The 25,619-nt window shown below is 38.4% G+C and overlaps 2 protein-coding genes across 3 annotated transcripts; both read left to right on the top strand.

Moving 5' to 3' along the window:
- Positions 1–2,480: 2,480 nt before the first annotated feature.
- Positions 2,481–7,725, top strand: ewg (DNA-binding protein Ewg). The gene is made up of 6 exons (XM_017173680.3): positions 2,481–3,503; positions 3,582–3,791; positions 4,259–4,792; positions 5,947–6,072; positions 6,147–6,282; positions 6,355–7,725. Exons 1-6 carry the CDS (start codon positions 2,814–2,816, stop codon positions 7,026–7,028), a joined length of 2,370 nt encoding a protein of 789 aa, XP_017029169.1. The 5' UTR covers positions 2,481–2,813; the 3' UTR covers positions 7,029–7,725.
- A 3,599-nt stretch (positions 7,726–11,324) lies between these two features.
- LOC108079372 (uncharacterized oxidoreductase SSP0419) lies at positions 11,325–25,507 on the top strand. Of its 2 annotated transcripts, none has more exons than XM_017173685.3 (4): positions 11,325–11,463; positions 11,730–11,771; positions 24,130–24,914; positions 24,975–25,507. In XM_017173685.3, exons 3-4 carry the CDS (start codon positions 24,140–24,142, stop codon positions 25,208–25,210), a joined length of 1,011 nt encoding a protein of 336 aa, XP_017029174.1. In that variant the 5' UTR covers positions 11,325–11,463; positions 11,730–11,771; positions 24,130–24,139; the 3' UTR covers positions 25,211–25,507. The 2 variants fall into 2 exon arrangements, with proteins under 2 accessions (XP_017029174.1, XP_017029173.1); XM_017173684.3 differs by having other exon boundaries at positions 11,325–11,450; positions 24,975–25,506.
- Positions 25,508–25,619: the final 112 nt, after the last annotated feature.

Below are 25,619 nucleotides of genomic sequence, written 5' to 3'. Positions count from 1 at the left end.
AAGTCACAGATACTGCTTAGTGAGTAGAAAATATTCGAAACTTTAGCATTGCGCACGTGCAGCGGCGGCCCCCCAAGAGAGGACCAATGCCATGGGAGCAGAAAGAGAGGTAGCAGAAGATGCTTGGGGATTCTGCGCACTGGAGAAGAGAGAACGTAGAAGAATGGGGGGAATGCACTCACACTGTCAGAGAGAGAGAGAGACAGAGAGTTTTGGCAATGTATTGATACGAAATATGATCAAACTAGGATCATTAAATATAAATTAGGTATTTTCAGATTCTTCTGGTCTTATTTAAGACCTAAATCTTCTTTCTGAGTTTTCATGTTTTATTAAATTATTTTCTTCATAAAAGAATTGAACTGGAAAAGAGCTTTTCAAGTCTTCGAAGAACAGATACTTCACAAGCTTTATAGATAATAAAGAGAAATATTTTCTTCTTAAATATTCTACTAATTCTTTTTAATAATTCACAGAAGAATTCAAAGCGTTGCAATTCTTCCAGGTGCTTATATCGAGAAACAGATACTTCAAAAGCTTTAGCGAAAAGGAAAATAAAATAAATAACAAGACGTAATGCTCCATATGTTTTGGATCAAGTCTCAGGGTCGATATTCAACTTTATCAACTGAAAGTCTCCTCCTTCTACTTCTTTTTTTTTTTTTTTTGAGCTACCTGTGCCACATACACCGCTCTGTCCGCGTACCTTGCACCCCTATATATGTACATACATATATGTATGGCTCAGGTTTATCATTGCCTGAACCTTATGGACGGATCCCCACCGATCCGAACCCTACAACGTCGCCGCTAATCTAAGACTGTGGGCCGGCCGCCCGCTCGAATTACAAACAGTTGTGCATATGTGTACCTCGGTGAATATGGCGTGGTTATATACACGATATGCACATATATATACATATATTGGTAGTGTGTTATAAAACACTAAATTGTTTGCTTTGTGCTTCTATTATTCTCGTTGTCACAGCTGTTGTTGTTGCGGTGTTGCGCATGCGCGCTTTTGACCTGATTCACTTGCCCTTATCAGCTCGGAAAAAAAGAGCGATCCGAATTCTGTAGCGAACCACAGATACCCTGTATTATAAAAGGGGTATATTGGTTTTAAAGTTTTAGGAACATTTCCTGGAAAAATATTTTAGAAACTATTAACTTTAGGGAATATTTTTATTTTTAGAGTTTTAGCTTCAAAGAAACTAAAGACAGAATATGATTTTCTAGAGATCTCTATTCGATTCTATTAATTTTAGAAAAAGTAGAGGAAACTTATTATGTTATTATAGTTTCATAGAAACTAGAGATAGAATATTATTATACCCTTGCAGGGTATTATAATTTCAGTCAGAAGTTTGCAACGCAGTGAAGGAGACCTTTCCGACCCTATAAAATATATATATTCTTGATCAGCATCAACAGCCGAGTCGATCTAGCCATGTCCGCGTGTCCGTCCGTCTGCCCGTCTGTCCGTTTCTACGCAAACTAGTCTCTCAGTTTTAAAGCTATCTGAATGAAACTTTGCATATAGTCTTCTATATACTCTCACTGCTATATATGTCGGAACGGGCCGGATCGGACGACTATATCATATAGCTCCCATACAAATGATCGATAAATTTTTGGAAAAAAAATTATAACTTGGCTGTTTATCAACATTTTTGCACCATTTTTTAGATATGGCAATTTTATATTATTTCAGAATTTTGGTAAAAATTTCATGAAAATCGGACGACTATATCTTATAGCCATAGGAACGATCGGGAAATTGATAGAAAAAACATTATAACTTCGTTGTTTTTCAACCTATTTTTATCTACTCTAAGATATAAGCGCATTTTATTAGTTCAGAATTTTGGTATAAATTTTATGAAAATCGGACAACTATATCATATAGCTGCCATATAAACCGATCGGTAGATGTAGAGAAAATGTAAAACTGGGAATGTAAAACTGTAACTGTCAAACTCTAAACAATAAGAATAGGTAAAATTTAATGAAATAATATCTGCAAGGGTATACAAACTTCGGCGTGCCGAAGTTAGCTTCCTTTCTTGTTTTTAAGAAATATCTGTTTTTTTTTTCTTTTATTAAGCTTAGGAAAATTATAGAAAGCTAATTTTTTTTGAACCTCTGCCTCAATTAACTTTGTATATAAATAAGTATTAATATTTAAAAATAATCAAATTAATCCATTTAAACCCACTTAACCCCCCTTAAGTCATAACTACAGGGTATATTTAGTGCCAAAGTGTGCCTCCACATGTTATTCCCGCCGCTGTGGCGTATAATTAGTTCGCTATCAACGGGCAGGGGAACCAGCCAAACACTTGAACATACTGAAAAATGAATTCCAAACTAATGGCTGGCATTCCTTGCCTTCTCTTTCCTTCCTCTCTCCAGACAGCTCTTATCACACTGCGCATGCGAATAGGACCGCCGCCCGCCCATCGCCAGTAAGGGACTGAAGGCGATCCTCTGTCTCTCACTCTCACTCTCTCTCTACCCCAGAGCCAGGAGCCGAAAAACTGGCCACCACAAGCTATAGGCTCGTCGTAGCGCCGGCGGGCAGCCAGCGTGGAACGGCGGGCAATGTGGTGGTCACCACCACTACTACCAACAATGCCTCCTCGGGCAGCAATTCGAGCGGAAATGCGGGCAGCAGCAATTCCGGCAGCGCCACCGGTGGCCTCAACGTAACCACCATCACAACGACCGGTGGAGGCGGTGGTGGTGGCGGCAATCAGGTGCAAAGTGGCGGCAATAGTTCCCAGAGCAACGGAACCACCTACAAGATTGAGATGTTGGACGAGGATATCCAAAGTCTGGGCTCGGATGACGATGACGAGGATCTGATTAGCAGCGATGGCAGCCTGTATGAGGGTGATCTCGGCTCCATACCCGTCAACGATGATGTGGCCCATCAGTTGGCCGCCGCAGGACCCGTGGGTGTGGCCGCAGCGGCGGCCATAGCCAGCTCCAAGAAGCGCAAGAGGCCGCACTGTTTCGAAACGAATCCCTCGGTGCGAAAGAGGCAACAGAATCGGCTGCTTCGCAAGCTGCGTGGGATTATCTACGAGTTTACGGGGCGGGTGGGCAAGCAGGCTGTGGTGTTGGTGGCAACGCCTGGAAAACCCAACACCAGCTACAAGGTTTTCGGGGCCAAGCCGCTTGAGGATGTGCTGAGGAATCTAAAGAATATCGTCATGGATGAATTGGACAATGCGTTGGCACAGCAGGCGCCACCGCCGCCACAGGATGATCCGTCGCTCTTCGAACTGCCGGGCCTCGTTATCGATGGTATACCAACGCCCGTGGAGAAGATGACACAGGCACAGTTGCGAGCCTTTATCCCGCTGATGCTCAAGTACTCCACCGGCAGGGGGAAGCCCGGCTGGGGCCGTGAATCGACCCGTCCGCCCTGGTGGCCCAAGGAGCTGCCATGGGCGAATGTACGGATGGATGCACGCTCCGAGGACGACAAGCAGAAGGTGGGTGGGGTGGGTGTTCCAACAACCGCCCCCAATCTCTAGCGAATTGTACTAATTCTCTCTATTTTTGACCTTTAGATCAGTTGGACGCATGCTCTGCGCAAGATCGTGATCAACTGCTACAAGTACCATGGCAGGGAGGACCTGCTGCCCACCTTTGCCGACGACGAGGACAAGGTTAATGCTCTCATTTCGCAGTCGGGCGATGAGGATGAGGATATGGAGCTGTCCAATCCGCCGACCATACACACGGTGACTACAATGACACCACCAACAGGCAATAGCAATGTGAGTTTAAAAAGGGTTTTGGGTGGGGTAATGAACAAAAAAAGGATATTGAAATGTTTTAAATACAAGAGTGAAGTGTGTATGCTCTAGGGAAAGGGTTCTTTGAACCTGTAAATTGGGTTATTATTGTGAAAGAATGCATGTTTAACCCTGTTGGTCCCATTATTCACAATTCCAGAGGGTTAAGGGTACTAGATACATGAGTGAATGCGCTACAAAAGAGATCTTTAAACAAGGAACCCTAAGATAAAGCATCCTGAATTTATAACCTAGACTATACAAGCACTCTATCCCACATTTTTGTGTCCACATTTTGGGATAAACTAACCCCCTTCCCGCCCCCATGTCATACATTCTTACTAATCCACACACCACTAATCCCCCGGTTACTTTCACACGGAAAAAAAAAACCATTTATCATCGACTAATCCAACATACCAAAAATCTACACCAAATCATCAAAACAGCAACCGCAGCAGGTGAATGTGGTGAAGATCAATAGCGCCGGCACTGTGATCACCACGCACACGGCCCAGAGCAATACGCCTGCTCCAACGATCATCCAGAGTACCAATAACCAGCACGTGACCACAACCGCCACGTTGCCCGCCTCCACAAAGATTGAGATCTGCCAGGCTCCTGCCCCGCAGCAACAACAACAACAGCAGCAGCAGCATCACCAGCAACAGCAGCAGCAGCACCACCAGCAGCAGCAACACCATCACCAGCAACACCATCAGACCAATGTACCCAGCACCGTTCATATACAGCCAGTGAGCGGCGGTCAGCCGCAGACCATACAATTGACCACGGCCAGTGGAACAGCCACAGCTACGGCGGTGCCGACGACAGCTGCTGCCGTAAGTGCCGCACAAGCGGCAGCGGCCGCAGCCGCCCAAGCAGCAGCCGCCGCCCAATCGAATGCCCAGCAGACGGTCACTGCCCAGCAGATAGCCAACGCCCAAGTCTGCATCGAGCCCATAACGCTGAGCGACGTTGATGTTCGTACTAATCCGACTGAACTGCCACTAATCGAGCCTGGATTGGGATTGAGAAGGGGATGGGAAATGGGGCAGGGATTTGTTGTACAATGCACTGGGATTTTGCTTAGACTTTGGGTTTAAAGGGGGTTTCCTGAATGTTTTTTAATAATAAGAAGCCTAAGGTCATATGATTTTGTTTCGCAGACTTGTTTGTTAGAAGAATTTGTAGAATTGTTTGCGGCGTTATACATCTTATACTTTATATTGTCTTTTGCTTAAATTCATTTTTTAATATTTAAATAAGAATATCCTTAAAGAGTATAATAATAAGATGCCTAAGGCTATAGGATTTTGCTTCGCAAACTTTCTTTTACGAAGAATTTTCAGAAATGTTTCCTCCGTTATACATCTTATACTTTAAATTTTAATCTTTTGCTTAAAACCGTTTCTAGTATGTAAAGAAAATATTCTACAAACTCTAAAAGCCTGGAAAATGTTTACAGAAATTGTTAAAGGGGGTAAAAATAAGAAACAAATTTAGGTTTCTTTGCAAATCCCTTGTGCATATTTCAATTCTCTGCCTCTCTCTATCTATCTCTCTCGTTCCTGTATCCTTTTTCTTTTTTGCCGCATTTTTTTGTTGGCTCAAATTTTGATTTAAAAAAAAATCTAAATGTTATTGTTGTTCCTACACATGTTATAATTATTTTTTAAGTTACAGCAAAAAATGTATTTTATGCTTTATATAATTTAAGATTTTATTAATTTCTTTGACACTTTTTTGTTTTATTTTTTTGTATGCCTTTTTTTTTGTCTTTTTCAGCTAATTGTTGTTATTGTGCAAGTGCAAGTCGTCGAATTATTGGTTTACTCATCATTATTTGCATCCACATCCCGCACAAACACTCGTTCTCACATGTAAATACGCTTTAAGACACAAAAAAAAAAAAATATATCAAAAAAAAAAGAGAAAAAACTAAAAACGAAAATTACTAATTTGTTTGTTTAAGTTTATTAATTAATTTATATATTTTTTGCTTGGCATTATGCTTTATTTTTGTAATATTCGTTGCTTTCTTTCTACCCAATTATTTTTGTGTTTTCCCTTGATATTAATTAATAATTTTATATTATTTTATACAAAAATATTAATTAATTTGTACAACCCACAGTACACCACGCAAACGGTTCTGTCACAAAATGCTGATGGCACCGTGTCCCTAATCCAAGTGGATCCCAATAATCCCATCATCACGCTGCCCGACGGAACCACAGCCCAGGTGCAGGGTGTAGCCACGGTAAGTTTGAGCTTTGTTTTTTTTCTTTGAATTCAAATTTAATTAATAAATTGTATAAATTATAAATTAAACAGCTTCATCAGGGCGAGGGTGGTGCCACCATTCAGACCGTGCAGAGTCTCACCGATGTCAATGGCCATGAGAACATGACCGTGGATCTCACCGAGACCCAGGATGGCCAGATATTCATCACCACCGAGGATGGTCAAGGTGAGAGAGAGCGAGAGAGAGTGAAAGCTAATGAAGATTTTCTTTAAATCTAAAATTCTACTCTCTTCCCAGGCTATCCCGTGTCGGTCAGCAATGTGATCTCGGTGCCCGTCTCCATGTACCAGTCGGTGATGGCCAATATGCAGACAATACAAACAAATAGCGATGGCACCGTTTGCCTGGCCCCCATGCAGGTAGATACAACAGCCACGCGTGGCACAACCAGTCCCTCCTCTACGGGCCTGTCTGCCGGTGTTCAGTGTTATTCCCTGATCAGTGCCGGCACTGCGGCAGTGTTGAGTCGGCGTAGCCAACAGGCAACCACTACGGGGGGTCGTTACTACCTAGCAGCAGCTAGCTCTGCCACCTCTAATAACAATAATAATAATAATAATAATAATAGTAGTAGTAATAATAATAGCAGCCTCACAAACAATAATAATAATAATAATAGCATTAAGATGCCTTTGCCCATAGTGCTGGCCACTCCAGCCGCTGCTCAACCTCTCCCCAGCACTACCAGATCCTCGCGAAGGATGGCGGTTAATGACACAGGCGGAGCAGCAGGCTTGTTGATGGTTCAAAAGCGCAAAAAGCAGGGCAAATTGAAAGTCCAAACCAAAGCCGGCGAGGCATCTGGCTCATCCGCTGCCTCCGCCTCTATACGCTGCGTAAACAGCGACAGCTTGATCAATGTGCAGCTGCAGCTGCCCTCCAAAAGCATCAAGCAAGAGCACCAGGAGTAGAACTCCCACCAAAAAATATAACAATAATTAAAAAAAAGAAGCCACATCTCGAATCTAGTCAGAGAGAAGAAAATATAAGGAAAAAAAGAAGCACACTTGCCATTTTAAGCTTAGATTAAATGCCAAAAAAAAGGTTTATTTAGAAAAATAGAAACATAAATTGAAAAAGAATTTAGGGCAAAGGAAAGGACCACACCAAATCGAAACCAATTTGTTGATAATTGAAACCAAAAACTAAGAAAAAGAAAACTAAAAGCAGAAATCATATATAATTTGTTCCTAAAAAGAATTGTTTAAACTTTTAGTTAGTTAGTATTAAATAGTTAGTAGAGGATCTTAGCAGCAGCAACAGCAACACAAACCAAATATTAATCATATGTAGTCAGAGTTTAAGTTTGTTTTTATTTTACAGCAGCACAGGGATTCAGATTTTTGGTGCAAATTTTGCGAATTTGAAAAGAAAAACAAACAAAAAAAAAACCTCAAAAGTAGTCAATTTAGCATTGAGAATGCCCATAATAGCTTAGCCCTTAATCTAAGCCTTTAGTCTTAGTTACAGCCTTAGTTTAAGTCTTAGTCTTGGTCTTAGTCTTGATCTTAGTCATATAATCTCCTCGGGTGTGCTTGAAAAAATTGCAAATTTTTATGTTATTAATTGCTATTGTGTTTATCCCCCCCCCCCCCCACCCAAGCCTTATTATTATTGTGTTTACATGTTTTATTTTTATTATTATATTATATATTATGTATAATATATATTATTGCAATTACTTTTTACGTTGTTCTAGACCAAATTTTATGTTCTAAGAGAAACAGAGAAAGTGAGAGAGAGAGAGAGAAGAGAGAGCGAAAGCCAACAAATTTTATTGAATAAATCTTTTGTTGTTGTGATTTGATTTTGATTTCGAGTTTTGAGTTTTAATTTAATTATAAGCTAAAGATGTAAGTAATAGTTGAAGATTTCCTTGATTTTTATTAACTTTTACTTATTTATTTAGCTCAAAAAAGTAAGTATTATAATTTTATAATTATTTCTTATTTTATTTTCTTATAGATTTTAAATTGTTTTGTGTGAAGTAAAGAAAGAGATTTCCTTTATTTTCCTTAACTTTTATTCACATTTATTTTATTTTTTAGCTCAAAAAAGTAAGTATTATAATTCTAAAAATTATTTATTTTATTACATTTTTTATTGATTTTATGTAAAGAAAAGTAAGTAATAGTTGGGGATTTCCTTGATTTTTCTTAACTTTTATTTATTTATTTTTTAGTTTTTTAGCTCCCAAAAGTAAGTATTTTAAAGCTATAATTATTTATAATTTAAATTTACGTTGTATGCCCTTTAATTTATTTTTTTCCAGCTACATAAATGATGCTAGTGTTCAGGGGTAAACCTATTTCCAGAGAGTACTGAAAGTTACCCTAAGAAAAAACCTTTTTTTAATCTCTTCAATTTCTTTTCTTTCCTCAGGTGGAAAACGGCGATCAATTGGAAACCATTACCATGTCACCGGGCATGCATCAAATGATGATCCAAGGCGGTCCCGGCCAGGAGCCCCAGCTGGTCCAAGTGGTTAGCTTGAAGGATGCCACGCTGCTCAGCAAAGCCATGGAGGCCATCAATTCGGGTAATGTCAAGACCGAGGATACGATTATAATGGAACAATAGCTGGAGCCCATAGACGGCATGATCTCGCCGGGACTGAGCGAGTGACCTGGCTGTTCTCCCTGGGCAATAAGGCCACAGCTCTCCCCGAGTCCGGGCCAAGGATAAGCCCGACTCTCTAGTCATGAGAGAGAATCAAGAGAGAGAGAGAGAGAGAGCGTACTCTGTAAAAAGCGATCAATCAGTCTAGTCTTCGCGTAGGAAATTATCTATTAATTATAATTAACTCTTTGACTCTGTAATTGTACTCTTTTTTTTGTGAGTGTAAGTGATCTTTTTGTTTCTATCTTGTATTTTTTTGTGGCTCTATAAATAGTTCAATTCTGGGCTGGATACTCATAGCTATAATATCGTAATATACATATGCCTATGTCTAAGCATTATAGCATTATATCTACTATATATATATGCGAGAGTTTGCAATAACCAAATACTTAACGAAAAAACGAGAGAGCAGAGATTACAAATTAATTAATTAATTATATATATGCAGTCCCCCATTGCAATGTAAACAGAAAACATCACTTTAAACATAATTAAATTAAATAATTACCTAATTAATAACGATTAAAGACCGAACCCTATAAGCCATAATTCTATCGAATAAAAAAATGACCCAAAAAGTGCAAGCACCAAAGAGTTATTTAATAAAGAAATGGGAGATAATGAACTTTTTGGGCGATTTGGGGGATCTAGAAATTGCTGGAAGAGGGTTGCCTTTATTTTTTTTATATATTTTCCTGTTAGTTTTTATTTTTATTTCTAAAAGGGTAATTGAATCTCAACACCGCACGGGTATACAAACCTTTATAGTTTATTTTTTATAATTTTTAAAATATATTAGTTATATCCTGACCTTAAAAAATAATCGCTTCGATTTGTTAAACAATGCAAATACAACCACCCTAGTCTTGCTGCTAATTATCTGGCAACGACTGTATATATATTGAATGAAAAAACCTGTTTCTTTTTTTTTTTGACGTGAGTTGTGCCTGCGAAAAAAATGTAAACAAGTAAAAAAAGGAAAACAACAAACTAAACATGTTTAAAAAAAATGCCAAAACAACTTTTGCAATGGGTGAAAGATATTTACAAGCAATTTCATGCTTTCTTTGGCTCTTCGGAGTCAAAGCGGAATCCTCATGAGATTTTTCCCATTTTCCAGACAAAAATAGAGGAAGTAGGAGATATTTCTTGGTAATATTAAAGTAAGATTTACTTATAAGGAAATATTTGAATATATATATATGAATTTCAAAGCTATTTTCTCATCATTGTCGTTGCCCTCCAGTGGGTTTTTCTTGATGAAAAGGTTATTGATCGGTTCGGTTCTTGCCTCCCAGATTCTTGACAACAATTCTGCGATATTCTACTCTTGTCTTCTGTCCCCAAAGGCAGCTGCAGATGAGGCCAGATTCCTCCTCGAACTTTGAGAGTCTTTTACTGGAAAAACTAGTTTAGCTTTTTGCGTTTTTCATCGAGCGCCTTAACCAAAATGGTAACTCCGCTTGGAAACAGCTCTTCCTCGGCGATCGATTGGAGACGGAAGAAAAAGAGATTGGATTTTTCCAGGCACAGTTAGAAAAAAAAATGAAAGAATATGACAACACAAAAGGAAGTTATCTTCAATTTACCCTCCTTTATTATTTTCAGTGCATATTTCTTCTCAGTTCGAACGTTTTTCCTTAAATAACATCAACTGGTTTTTCGGTCAATTGCAATTGAAGTCTTGCTTTTCTCCCCTCCCTTAGTTTTTCCCCCCTCTTTCGCCTTGCAGAAAGTTTTTCTTGCCTTGCAGGTTTTCCACCAGGCTTTTGGTCATTGTTTTTTGTTCCCATTCTTTAGTGGCTACCAATCCCGTTTGGTTTATATCCCAATTTTCTGCATTCCATCTGGCCATATTCTTCTCCATTTCCAGGTCTTTAATTTCCCAAATAATCCAATTAAAGCGGCCTGTCTGTGGAAAATGGCTAATAAGTAAGAAATGGTCAGAAAGAAAAGATAGTGCAGAGAGAAAGGAGTCATTAAAGATGATGCTGCAACGGGAGTCCGGGCTACGAACAGGAAGACTGAGCTAATTCATGGTTTCTTAAAGCAATTCCTCAGGCAATTTCCAAGTAAGTCGGAGAATCTTAATAAGGTGAGCAGTTTTTTAACTGTTTTCACAATTCTTTAGAATTGTTTATAACAAAAAATAAAATAAATATAATAACAATAAATATTCGAAGTCTTCAGGCTTTCTTTTTATATTTCAACAATTAAAGTTTGTCAAATTCAAAAGCTAAATATTCCAAGTAATAAATCACTCAACTCTCTTAAAATCTTCGACAACTTCTAGCTTTTTTTTTATTATTTTTCAACAATTAAAGTTTGTAGAAAACTTTTACCTTAAGGCTCCAAGTTACTACAAGTTACAGCTCCTAAAAAACCAGTCGCCGAAACTCGAATTCCAAAAAGAGGATTCCCAAGAAAAGCCACGATCGTTTGACATTTTGTCGCCTGTTCCAAACACGAAGCACTTGACGAACTTCGAAAAGACTTCGGCTGGCGGCGACTTCGGGTTTTCGTGCGAGACTTCGGCTGAGCGACGAGACTCAAGCGAGCCGAAAATCAAGCCAAGCCAGTCTTCGGTTCGAGCTCAGACAACGAAGTCGCAGTCGCCGGAGAAAGAGCGAAGAAAAGCTAGCGAGAAACAGTAGAAGAAAGAGAGAGAGACAAGCCCAGTGTAGCACCCTCTCTGTCTTAAGGCCGAAACTGTGCGTGAAATCGGTAAACCAAAACCAAAACCAAAACCGAAAACTGAAAACTACAAATCGAAAAATAAAAAACGAAACAACCGAAAACTGCTAAACCGAAAAATAAAATAAAATCGAAATCAATCTCGAAACTTGAAAATATCAAGATATAAGCGAGATAATAATATATATAAACAAGATCCCTATCTTAATTTTGCGTGTTTATTTTTTACACATTTTTTTATGGTTTATATAACAAAGTTGTAATATTCATATATTATTGATTATTTTTGTTTTTAGCCCACAAAAAGCATAAATTTAAAATTGGAAACATTGAAAAAGGTGAGTTGATAGTCCATTTATAGTTTCAATATTGGTGGTTATGGGCTGCAAGACTAGTTTTAAGCAGACTCCGTCGCCGGAACGGGTCCGAAAGCTCGCAAACTCAATGCCAGAGCCAGAGCGTGGCTTTCAAATAGTTGGCTATCGAGTGTGTCTAGTTATCGATTGAGGAATTTGGTAATTAGCATACCAAGCAGATCTTTAAAAGATCTAATCTTTCTTCTTGGCTTGACTTGGCGTCGGCAGCCATCAATCTCCATTTAAACGCGCCGAAAGACAACAAAGCGACAGATATATAATTAAGCGAGACACGAGACAATTTCAAGCCTGGGTTCTTGACTAAATAGAGGGGGAATGTCAGGAAATAAATATATATATATCAATATTTTATCGAAATTTTTTGGTATAAAGTCGATAAATCTATATTATGTTTGATATATCATACTAATCAATTTAAAAACGCTTTTCGTATACTTTTCAATCACTTCGATATGTGACTTTGTAATAAATCAATATTTTGTTAGATATATTCCACCAATATGATCGATAAAAAACGCTGATCAAATAGTTTTCGATAAAATCAGTATATAAGTCACTACTGAAGTCAATATCGCACCAATAAGATCAATAAACATAGATAAATATCGAAAAAAAAATACTTATCGGTTATTTTTCGATAAAATCGATTTTTTAAAGTTAAATGCGCTATTTTTTTATAATTTCAATTTCGGTAAAACAACATTAACGTTACTTTATTGTCGTTAAATCACAGATTCTCGATATGAAACCGAAGATAATAAAGACAAGGTCAGAATCTCCGTTTAACTGTCATTCAGAATCCCGTAGCCCAGTTCCCTTTTGTTGTCAAACATTCCCAAAATTCCAGGCAACCTCAACTTGAGGTCATTGCTCAAAAACATGTCGATGAGATTCGCTTACAGACTCACAAGTGGCTTGTTTTTTGTTGCTTTCGGGATTTTTGGGGTTCTGCCTGGCAATTTAGACATCAAAGAGCAAGCTCTTCTTCACGACACAGTCTTTTGTCTTTCTTGTGCTGGCTTTTGACTTGATTTGACTTCACTTATCTCACTATATACATGTTGCTTTATGGCCCACTCGAGTTGGAGTGACTTCAAGCAGGCTAATTGAAAGCCAGGAAAGATGAATACCCTAACATTTTAAGGGTTCTTAGGTACAGAAGAAGAGTCTAAAAGTACTTGGTATTACAGAATGCCTCAGATGCTATGGTTTTTAATAGTTTTCTATAATAAACCTTAAATATTTGTTTTATTTTTATCATAAATATTTATTAACCAGTAAGCTCAGCTTCCCTAGAGCAATCCCAAGTCGATCTTGCCCTTTTTTTCAAGTTTTTTTCTATCTTCTCTCTTTATTTCTTGTTCTTTATTTTTATGTGCTCTGTGCTCGAGTGAATGGCATTAGAAGTGTGGTGGAGAGTGGGGAATGGGGGAGACGGAGCCATTAGCCACACCTGAGGCAGGTAGGTAGATCTCCAGCGAGATAGAAAGATGCTCTGGCATCTCTCTACTTATTTGGTCTGCTGTTTGTTTCTCCAGCTAACTGGGTGTGGTCCTCCTCCTAACCACCAAGCGAAGGGGAAAAGCAAAATATTGATCCTGGTCAGGTCAAAAGTGAAAGCGTACATAGAGCTAACTTGGCCCTAAACCAGCGAGATCCTCGGCGTTAAATTGCAAAAAACTTAAACTAAGCTAAACGACTTTGGTCATAATAATTGGCGGAAAAGGCAAGACAGGCAAATGCCCGGAATCGATCCAACCCAATCCCCACTATCCTCTACCCACTCGCCTTCTAGCCAAGCCAATCAAATCAAAATGTTTACAATCCAAAACCCAAAATTAAGCCAAGAAAAGAGGCAACAACAAGCAAATTAACTGCGATAAAAGAAATACTCTAACTATAATGGGAATATTTTTGGCTTAACAAGGCAAGGAAGAAATGAAAACAATGAAAACAAATTTAATTTCCAGACTATTATCATTTTTAAATGCAATAGTTAAAGGTAGCTCAAGCTGAGCTTGGTTTTGAATACTAAAAGCTCTCATAAAATATTAATTAAAAGAAACCAAAACTAAAAAAAAATATACCGTCAGAATATCAATAGCAAGAACGCAAAAAATATCGAAAAAATCTAACTTTTTGATATTGCACACAATAGTCGATACATCTATAATTTAACTTTAAATTTAATTTAAAATAAACCATAAATATTATATACTATCCTAATATCTAAATTAGGAATGTCAGAAAACATCAAACAATTTTAACTGCTTCGATAAATCGATATTTTAACTTTATACATGCGATAAATGTGCGATAAATTAATTAATTTCATATTTTAAACTCCTTCCGAGGGTATTACCCAGTTCAGCTTGAATCCTTCCTCTCGACTGGCTTTTGTTAATCGAATCGAAGTGGAAACCAAATTGGTGGCATTGCCGCCGAATGAGAAAATGCGAAATAAAAACCGACAGACCGACAAAAACAAATAATAATTAAGCGTGTACAGAAAGAGAGAAATATGATTAAAATTCCCGGGGCATACGCAGATCACCCCGAGCCAAGAAAGGAAAGCGCTTGAAACGAAAATGATTTCAAATATTATTATTTTTTTTTTTGCAATTATATTGAAAGTGTTTTCGATTTTATTCCAACAACACGAAGTTGACGTGCCAAAGCTCAGTAAGTTGCCAGCTGAGTCAGGTGAGGCGGTAGGCAGCAGCAGGTGGTGTTAATGGGGGGAGAATACAAAAATATATAATATAATATATATGCCATGGAAATTAGTTGTTGGCATTGTTGGCGTTGAATTGCTGGCCAACGAAACAATGCAGCTAATTTTTGCTGTGAATTTTTAACTGGCCAATAGAAATATCGATAAGATATAATGGAAGTTATATATAGAAATTGAAAGAAAATAGAATATCTGGAATTATATAATCTATTGAAAGAACTAAAGCTTTCAATGGCCAAGGAAAAATATTAATAAGGTAGATAAATATAGAATTTTACTTTTAAATATATTTTCTGCTATACCTAGTCTCGGTTTCCTTTTCCTTTTTTTTCGGTAAATCCGATAATCTTAATTCGCTCGATTAATTTCCTATATCGATACATTCGATGAGGGTAATCATCCTTAGGATTATTTTAATTATCGTTAATAATTTTTTATAAATTGATTCAAAAGAAATATTTATAACCAAAATAAATCCCTTTTTTATTTGTTTTCCTTTCCGTTCTATTCCATTGCATTCGGATTCCATTGCATTCGATTCGATTTTTATTTGTTCGATAATTTTTATACCGTTATTGAAGGTCTATCAAAAAAGAATAATATCTAGGATTTTTTTTTTCCTAAAAAACATATCCTAAAAAATGTCTAACCCATCCGATCCTGCTCGAATTACCGTTATTCCATTTCCTTAGGTTCCATGTCATTGCATTCCTAGATTCTTATAATTGTTTGCTTTTTTTCGCTCTTTTTACACTCTTTTCACACTATTTTTTCACTCTTTTTTAAAATCTTTATTTCACTCTTTTTTCCTTCTGTCCCATTTGATGCGTGACATTCGTGACTTTTGCAGAATTACCCCAGAACCCCCCTGGTTCCCGTCACTTGTGGGCTAATCCCACCTGTTTCAGTGTTCCATTTGACCATTGCCAACTAGAAAAAAAAAACCATAAAAATGCAGTCCGAATGGTTGCAAATCGGCGGAAAAAAGTAATAATAAAAATAAAAACACTGAAAACAATCAACAGGCTGGCAACAGGAGGAGGAGGAGGAGGAGGTGGCCGAAGAAGCAGCAGAAGAAGCTGTTGCTTTTGTGGCAGTAGAAATAGCTTTGAAAGTGGCACAAAGTAATTTTAATGCTGAATGGAGCGTAAAGTTGTTCAACTGCAATTGCAATGGATTTTTTTCTTTCTGTTTTTGTTCATTTCTGTGTCTGTTATTTCTTCTCTTTTTTTTTTGGCCAACAAAAGAAGCAGAAATCCAAAATTAAAACCAAGTGCAATTATATTTGACACAGACTGTGTCTCGCTTACAAAATCGGAATTTTTATGGCGCGGATTCAGAATGGGAATCATTTTGCATAATGCATAAAGGCCGCATCAAAAAGACCATCTCCAAATTGATCGTAAAATGCTTAGGTTTATTGATAAAGCCACCCGATCGAATCGATACATATACATATGTGAATATATTTGCATGAGAAAGCGCAGATCGACGAAGATCGGAAAGAGGAGAGTTCGATGGTGAGGTAATAGGCAGAAAGAAATGCTTAAATTAAGCTTACACACTTTGGCGGCTATGACAAATTGGAGACCCAAAAATAACACACAGATTGGTCAATAGATGGGGTTAGAGCTGTCTAATATATCGATATAATAATCGAGAATTATCGGTCTCAATATTATATCGAAATTTTGATATTTTCTAATTTTTAAATATTGTAAATATTAATATTAAATAAGAAAGCAAACTAACTTTGGGAAGCCGTCTTTTTTTTGGTTAAATAAAACAAACTATATGTTTTTTGCACATATAACGCCACATTTAAATATAGATTTATATTTATATTTATACATAAATCAAATTTCGCTTCAAATATCAAATAAGCATCAATTTATCGATATTTTCTGTCATTCCTATTATAAATCCCCAGCCTTGTCGAATCAGTAACTAATTTCTGTGTGTAAAGTGCATTTCTAGGCAGCGTGGGACCCGAAAATATGTTACCTGAATTCGTTTTGGGGGGAGTTACCTCATCCACTGCAACTCAGTGATGATGATTAAGCTCATGAGAGTACATCATATGCAGGTGACTCGCATTGTTTTCAGCAGGTTTTACTCTGTAGCTCCCCAATATTTGCTTACTCTTTAAAATAAAATAGGAATTTGACGTAAAACAAATCCTAATTGAGATTAAATCACTTCAAATCAGATTTCCTACAAAAAAAAAATTCCAAAAGAGTTGTTTATACAAATATAAGCTGCTTACATACCCCAACAATTGTTGTTTCATCTTGAAAACGGAACAGGTTTTATTTTTGGATAAGGGAGATTGACCCAATTTAGCTTTGAACTTCTACAGGTTTCTAATTAGCAGTATTAACACTTTCGACTCTAAACTTTCTGATCTGACACAAGATTTCTTGTCTAAATTCTTCTAAGCAGCTTGGAATTCTTGAAACCAACCCACTCTGCATTTAATAACACAATTTTCTATATTTATGGATCGCCATAATGCTGTCATCTTGGCGACTTAAAGTGCCATCATCATCATCATCGTATCAACGCCCGCGCGCTTAGCTCACCGATGATCTAATCTTTTGGTCGATGGAAAAAGTGCTTTACATCGTTGAACTTGAAAACTTGAACTGAAATTGCACCACGAAAAGGGGTTTATTTTCGGAGAGGGTGGCCAAGAGACAATGCTGCCACAGACTCCACGGAAAACGGAGCTTAAACAAAAGAGGGGAAGAGCTGGAATAAAGATTTCTGTGGTTAAAAAGTTCATTGCTCTTTTTCTCTCTCTGGTGAAAAATCGCTGACTGTTTATTGCTGTTATTTGTTGTCATTGTCATTGTTGCCATTTAGCTGCTATTTTGTTGGTATTTTGTTGCTTTTCTCCCTCTTTTCTCCCCCTGTTTTTGGGCATCTATGTGAAAAAGTTGTTGTTATTTCAGCAAAGTCGGCGACCACCTTGAAAAATTGCAATTCAATGACTCGAGAAATTTGCCATAAAAGTTCAGGTGGAAGCAGAAAAAGGAAAGTGTTATGAAAATGTAGTGAAAATGCAGTGAAATATTTAAAACAAAAAAATTAAGTACTATAATATGGGGATAAATGTGATATAAAGATTGATATTATATGTCTTTTACTCTACTCTAATTGAAAATAAATATAAAATTGGCCTTCCACCAACCTTTTTGCAATTTAGCAGAAACATGGCCAATATCAAGCAATGAATGCAATGGCACTCTCATGTGCATTTAGGCCAAAACGTAGTGGCCAGGAACGTGTAGCTAAATGGCGCATGCCATAGGATTATAAACAAAAGACACAATAAAAAACAGAAGAAAAAATACAACAGAAAAGCACAAAAAAACACTAAAAACCCAAAACACGAATTATTGAAATTCATGCCACCTACTCAAGAGAGAGAGAGAGAGAGAGAGACGCGCCAAAACAAACCCAAAACGAAAAGATTTTTGCATATTTTCACCTTTTACAAAAAAAAAAAAGGCAAATGAATCGATGGATGGCTTGGCCATCTCATGGTATTTAGGCCAACACTGACTCTGGCCAAAAATTAGCACTCAAAATGGTCTGAAGAAATGTGTTAAGGCGCGGCAGAAATCTCCAACTCGATCGCACCTGAACACGAAATGCCAACTTGGACTGGTACTGTATATATTTTTGTTTCTCTTTTTCTCGATTTTTTTTTTGTTGAGGTGCAAATTAATTGGGGCTACACTCGGGCCAGCTTTTCCTTGGCTCATTGTTTTGTTTTTCTGCTTTGTTTCTTATTTTTTCGATCGATTCTTCAATTATGGCAATTAGCCAACGAATTTTCGCTTTGCATGTGGAAAATCAGCAGCAGAAAAGGCCAAGCCCGAATTGGATTCAGTTTCGTTTCGGTTTCAAGCCTGAATATATATCGAATATCAGCGCCCCCCCCCCCCCCCCCCCCCCTCACATTTATCGCTTGGTTGCATTTGAACTTTTTTCTTCCAACTAATTTTCGCCCATTTCGCCATTTAAGGTGGTGTTTATTTCAGTTTTTTCTGTTGTTTTTTGTTTTTGTCTTCACTGAGTGGGTCGGGCATTGATCTATGGGTCTGGATGATACACGAAAAAATAACAAGGAGAAAGAGTGGTAGAAGAAATGGTGGAGGTTGGGCCTTAACGCTAGTGTGGATGTGGATTCCCCAAGGTTTGTGGATGTGCAATGAAAAAATATATATATTACTTTGCGAGGCATTCAGGCGAGAGCTACACAAGTTCGTTGACCAACATTGTCTTAACAATTTGGCAGATTGCACAATAAATATAATTGATTATTAGAAATAAAGCTCAAGGAAAATATTTATTAAATTAATAAGAATTATTAATAATTTCCCATAAACATAAACATAAACATAAAAGACATAGTAAGAAAGAAAACCTATCAAGTATTGCCAAGCAAGTATTTCATTAAATTATAAAAATATATAGTAAAAATTAAACTTATGTAGTGTTGCAAAGCCAACAACGAGTTTAGCTCGCTTTTTGTGGTTTACCAACACTATAAGCTGCTTCAAATATATAATATTTCAGGAAATTATCAAGCATATATACTATAAAAAATTTCCCTAAAAAATATAAATATATAGTAAAAAGAAACCTTATCAAGTCTTGCAAGGAAAGCTAGCTTTTTAACACACTCTTTTTGTTTACCAACACTATAAATAGCATTAAAAAATATATATAATTTTTCAGGAAATTATCAAGCTTATGAATTACCTAAGCTCTTACTTCACATATACGATATATATGTACTTTACTGTAAAACAAAAGCAAATTTCGGTTTTTTTTTTTTGGCAAGTTAGCAGCACTTTTTAGTGAATTGCATAACACTACCACACCTCCTCCTTTACCAGCTCCTCCTCCTCCCAATACTCCTCCTCCGTTAGACGAAACGAAGCTTCCACACACAAAAATGACTCAATTTATCCACGTAATTTGATCCGTACCCCCTTACCCACCCCTCTGCTAGGTGAATCGGCTCGAATCATTAATCACAAGAGAGACCTCCAGACTTTTAACAAACTGCATTCATAATCGGGCCTCCGGACAGGTTGAGCTCAGCTCTGCTTGGGCCCATGCTGCGTATACGTAATGTCAGCGGCCGTACAGTGCCCGCCATATGGATATCGATCTCACGCCGTTGCCTGACATATTTGGGTTGAATGTTAACAGAAAAAATAAATAGTAAAAAATAACAAAAGTAAAATAACATAAAACAAGAAAGGAAGCTAACTTCGGCACGCCGATGTTTGTATACCCTTGCATATATTATTTCATTACATTTTACCTATATTATTATGTTTACAGTTTGACAGTTACAGTTTTGCATTCCCAGCTTTACATTTTCTCAACATCTACGGATCGCTTCTATGGCAACTATATGATATAGTTGTCCGATTTTTATGAAATTTATACCATAATTTTAGAATAATAAAATAAGCTTATATCTCAAAGTAGATAAAAATACGTTGAAAAACAACGAAGCTAACATTTTATTTCTATTACTTTCCCGATCGTTCCTATGGCAACTATAAGATATAGTCGTTCGATTTTCATAAAATTTTTTACAAAAATTCTGGAATAATATAATATCTCAAAAATTATGCAAAAATGTTGAAAAACAGCTAATTTATAATTTTTTTTCTAAAAATTTATCTAACATTTGTATGGCAGCTATATGATAAAACTGTACTATACTTTAAAACTGAGAGACGGACATGGCTAGATCGACTCGGCTGTTGATGCTGATCAAGAATATATATACTTTATAGGGTCGGAAACGTCTCCTTCACTGCGTTGCAAACTTCTGACTGAAATTATAATACCCTGCAAGGGTATAAAAAATAGCAAACAAAACCGAGAAAAACAAAACTCGCAGCTTATGAATGCCTGACCACAGCAAAATCGGCAAATGTCGCAATTAACATATTTCTCATGTGTGCAAGTACGAATGCACACCGATACGTATTTGTTATTATTATTATTTTTGTAGAGGTTTTTTAAGAGGTTATAAATGTTTATAAAAGCTTTTTAAAAGCGGGGCTCTCCGGAAAAACAAACAATCACATTCTGGAGGGAATTAATATTAATAATAGTAATGGGTTCTGCAAAACTGTGCCACGATCCCCTGAGTACCAGCACAACATACACCTGACATTGTCTAAAAAAAATGCCACAGGTGCGTGCTTGTGTGTGTGTGTGAATAAAGCAAGAAACAAAAGCGTTTGTTCAAGTGATTAGCCCAACCCTGAAAAATGTTTGTTATTTTTTCTGTGTTTTTTGGACCAACCCCTCGAGAAACATAAAAAATTTGCGACTGAGAAAGGTGAGGAGATCAGGGATTATAAAAAAAAATAGGCCTGGGTCACAGGTAGCGATAAAAATATGAAATCTGTATCGAAAAATAACTCAAATGTTGATATTAAAATAAATATTTTATCGATAATTCGATTATTATTTGGCGGACAGCTCTCTCTTAAGCGAACAACTTTAAAGACATTATACATTTTAATCTTTAACAAAGTTAATATATCATTTTTTATACAAATATAAATTTATATATTATTTATTATAGGTAGTTTTTAAGGCATATAACTGACGGACAATTCTCTTGGGCGGACAACTCCTAAGAATGTTATATAAACACTTAAAATAATACAAGAAAAACAAGTTAAAATGTATCCCTCAAGGATTATTACAATTGGGCAGTTATCATAAATCTGAATACGTATACCTATATAACTATTAGCCTCCAACTTAGCATACATACATATATCTTGCGCTTTTGTGCTCCATCCTCGCAGTGCAAAACGACAAACAAAGATTTGTTTTATGTGACATTTCAATTAGCGCAGTGTCAAGACCTGACATCAGCATAAAAACACAGTTCAACTATTGTTGAATCACGGGCCCCAACAACCTACACCACAGAGTAGAGACAATAGAAAGATAAACATTGAAAGATATATGCAGATAAAAACAGATATATAGGTAAGCACATACCGTAGAGATATTCACAGTGCTTGTGGCGTTAATAAGTGGTGATCGCTGATTGGCACAGCTGGGCAATCACTGGTACAGTCACCTGCTAATCATGGCACGGGCACGTTCGAGGCATTCCAAGCATTCCGTTTAATTGCAGGCCAGGCGCCTCCCCCCAACGTTCGAGTGCGTTGATATTGATCAGATTGGAGACCGCACTTTAATGATTGTTGAGTTGATTGAATGATCGCAGCGATTTGGGTCAGGCCATGATCTCCAACTTGGACGCAGACATCGACCGTTTGGCTGGTCATTAGAACTGTCGTCCAGTTGACATAACCATGGCCAGCCATTAGAGCCATTTGCGCAACTCCAAGAGTCCAACTAGCGAGGCAACCACTTGGTGTTCCACTGATGCAACACTTGAAAGACTAAGCCAGTCAGCGGTCTTGTATATATTTTAATTAAATAAGGTTCTGCTTGGTTCTCTAATAATTTTTTTTAGTAAATCCTGTAATTTTCTGTCATTTACCCCCCTTCAAGTTTTCACTAATTTACCACTTATCGTTCGCTGACTTTCGTTGGCATTTTGTTTTGTTTTTCTTTTGGTTTTGTTTTGTTTGTTCCGCTGTTTTGTTTGTCTAATTACGCAACTTGTCGACAGCGGATGCCAGTGTGTGCCGCTGCATTTTGTGGTTTGACCAAAAAGCGTTTCCAATTCCGTTTCAGCTTGGAGTGGTAGGCCCAAAAGCAGCAACCACATCCACCACATGCATCGCGCAGTGCAACAAAAATTATGGCAAGCCCATTTCCGCGTGTCAACAAACTTCTGCTTTGGGTGAAATTTTTTGTAAAAGAAAAAAAAAAAAAACCTAGCAGGAGGTGGAGCCAACGGAACCTAAGAAAGTGTCCGCTCGAGTAACTGCATATGCACAGCAAGAAATTTATTTCAATGAGTTATTTTGAAAAGAGATTAAAGAGATTATATATAGAACACAAAGATTGACAAAGTACCTAGGAACCTACTGTATTTTTCATACGACTCTTGGAAAGCAAGCTCTTACCTCACGAAATGTTGCTTCAGGTGGGTTTAATGAAAGCTCTACTGATAAAGAGAAAGAAAATATTAGCTTCTCAGCGTCTTTTGAGTTTCTTTAAAATATTTACTGATCACCAATGAATTCAGCAATTCACCAATAAATTCAGAAGTTCACCAATGAATTCAGCAAATTCACCAATGGTTTCACCAAGGACACCTAGCGCCGGGCGAGGACCCGGGATTTCATGAAGATCTACCTCTGATACATGGACTACATAACCCTCTAAGTCCACTTCCAAAAATTATATTATTTTCACCACTGTAACTCGAGGATGTTTAGACGAAAGTCGGGCTAGCTGAAAGATCAAACCAAAGACTGAAGAAGCCCTGGCATAGATCATGGATGGGTTGCTGGGCTTGCTGCACTGTCGGCCGTGTTCGTTGTTCAAACTTTTACTTGTGTTCATCCGCCTTCGCCTCTTCTGGAGGGTATATACATTATACATATATAGGGGGATCCCTCAACGCGTGCAGTGAAAACCCGAGAAGCACGTAGACATAATTTATTGCCAAATGCATGGTAGACTCGCGCTGGACACGCCTCGCTGGCCACGTTCGTGTGTCGTGCCCCGTTCAAGCGTCATAGATACAAAGATACTACAATATATCTTGGAACTATTTTTTTCTTTCGATTTCTTCGAGGGCCGACGAGACGTAAATAGTTGTTTAAAAATCCGTCGAAAAATGTGCAGTAATTAAAGCATTTTAAGGTATAATGTATAAATGAAAAGAAAGAGAAAGACAAAAACAACAGGCAAGCGTAAAGTTGTTACTCGATGCGTCGGCAGCTAACGAGTCTTAATTAAAGTGAAAATGCCAAAAGATCGACATGGATATGGCTATGGATATCCATATCTATATCTATATCTATATCTATATGCACATTGTGTTGCAAAGTGCAGTCAGTCAGTCAGTGTCTGGTGTCTAGTTATCCAACGCGACATGGTGATGAAACCAGGCCCTGGCATAGAGGAATCCGTGTACGAGAAAGGGCTTTCAGAAAGCATCTGTCCGCTCCAGAGAGAAAGAGGGTCTGTCCGTTTAAGAAAGTCTGTATAAGCTTAAGATGGGTGCGAAGATACTGATACTCTTTTATAATTAAACCCCTATCAACAAAGACTTTGTCCGCTCAAAAGAGATGTTTTATGCGCTTTAGAGAGACAGAAATTTACTGAGGGATTAATCCCACCAAGAAAGATTCATTTAACAATGTCATTTAAATATAATTAAAATATCACTCACCAAAGTCTCAGTATATATTTTCCTTTATCCTGTGTATTTGTCCTTTCAAAAGAGAGTGTCTGTCCGTTAAGGAGAGTGTTTCATCCGCTCAATCACTTTTTTTAATTTGTTTTAGCTAGAAAATCCGCTTAGCTCAGGCGTTCCATAAACATTTTCCACTAACCTCTGCTCTCTCTCTTTTGTCTCCTCTCTTCTGTTATCCACAGCGATGTCATAATGGAGCCAATGACCATGCTGGTATTGGCCTTCCAGCTGCTGGCCCTCTTCTCGATCGCCGGCGCGCTGCTCATCTATCTGATCTGCAAGGTGCGTGAGGACAGTGCAGCGGCCAGCGCTGCCGAGTCGCAGCCAAGTCGTGTGGTCCTGGTCACCAGTGCGGATACCGCTCTGGGTCTACAGCTGTGCACGCATTTGGCCAACAAGGGTTGCCGCGTCTTTGCTGGGATGAAGGAGGCACATGATTCGTTGCCAGCCAAGCTACTTTGCGGCTGGATGAAGATCCGGGAATATAGCGAAGAGCCCATTGCTGGTACCATTATACCAATGCGTTTGGATGTGACCCGTGAGGATGTGCTGCGCGAGGCGACGGTGGCAATGGGTGCCCACCTCAATGCCGATGAGCGTGGCATTGCGGCGGTGATCAACACTAGCGGCAGTGTGTTCCGCGGCAAAGTGGAGTCCCAGGACGTGCAGCAGTGGGAGCATATGCTGAAGACCAATATTTTGGGAACTTTGCGGGTGGCCAAGGCTTTTGTGGGCTTTTTGCGTCCCACACGTGGGCGTCTTCTATATCTTGGCGGTGGAGGAGGTGGGGATAGTGGTCCCCGCTCGGGTGGCGATGGCCTGGTGGCCTTCAATGCCTCCCGCGTGGCCGTGGACAAGTGCGCAGAAGAGCTGCGCAAGGAGCTGCAGCCGTACGGCGTCAGCGTTGTGGCCTTGGACACCTGCGGCATGACAGCCGAGTCTCTCTACAAGGCTCCAGTGGCACAGAGTAAGTTTCCTGGAAATAAAATGATATACAAAATTTATATTTTTATTATTTTTTTCGCAGCCATGTCGGCCACGGCGGGCGCACCCACCCAGTACACGGCGGACGTCCTGAGTCCGGGCGCCCTGCAGGTGATCGAGCGGGCGTTGTGGGACTTTGCGCCGCAACAACGCTATCCGCTGCTCAGCCACAACAAGTACCAATTCACGTTGCCATGCCGCTCCTCGCTGCGTCTTCAGCGGCCCTCAGCAGGCGCTGTTCCATCATCCGAGGCGTCCGCTGCCACGCAATCGGTTTAAGGACAATGCTGTCTTGTTAATGCTGCTGCTTCCCCATGTTTTCTGTATATACGCTCCCGAACTCCTTGACTCCCCCTGCTCCCGAGACACCTGTTCCTTGCTAACCGGGACTCACTTTGCTTTTAATCTTTTTCCCGCCAAAAATATAACGTGCGCGGCGGCATTCGGCAAAATTATTTTGTTTCTTCTTCCTCCTTTTGTCAGGAAGAAATGCGTTTTTATAATATTATTATATACTCATTTTTTGTACACAAACACTGCTCTACCGTAATGTTACGAAATTTTGACAAAAAAAATAAAAACTTTTGTGCTAATCAAAAAAAAATAAGCGCGACGAGGCGGCAGGAAGCCCGCACGTGTTTGTCTCGTAAAGGGGATTGATTTGATTGACTTTGGGTCACTGTAAATA

This window comes from Drosophila kikkawai, chromosome X, assembly GCF_030179895.1.
Source record: "Drosophila kikkawai strain 14028-0561.14 chromosome X, DkikHiC1v2, whole genome shotgun sequence".
Classification (NCBI taxonomy): domain Eukaryota; kingdom Metazoa; phylum Arthropoda; class Insecta; order Diptera; family Drosophilidae; genus Drosophila; species Drosophila kikkawai.
Note: the sequence above shows the minus strand (reverse complement) of the source record. Positions and strands in the feature narration are given on the sequence as shown.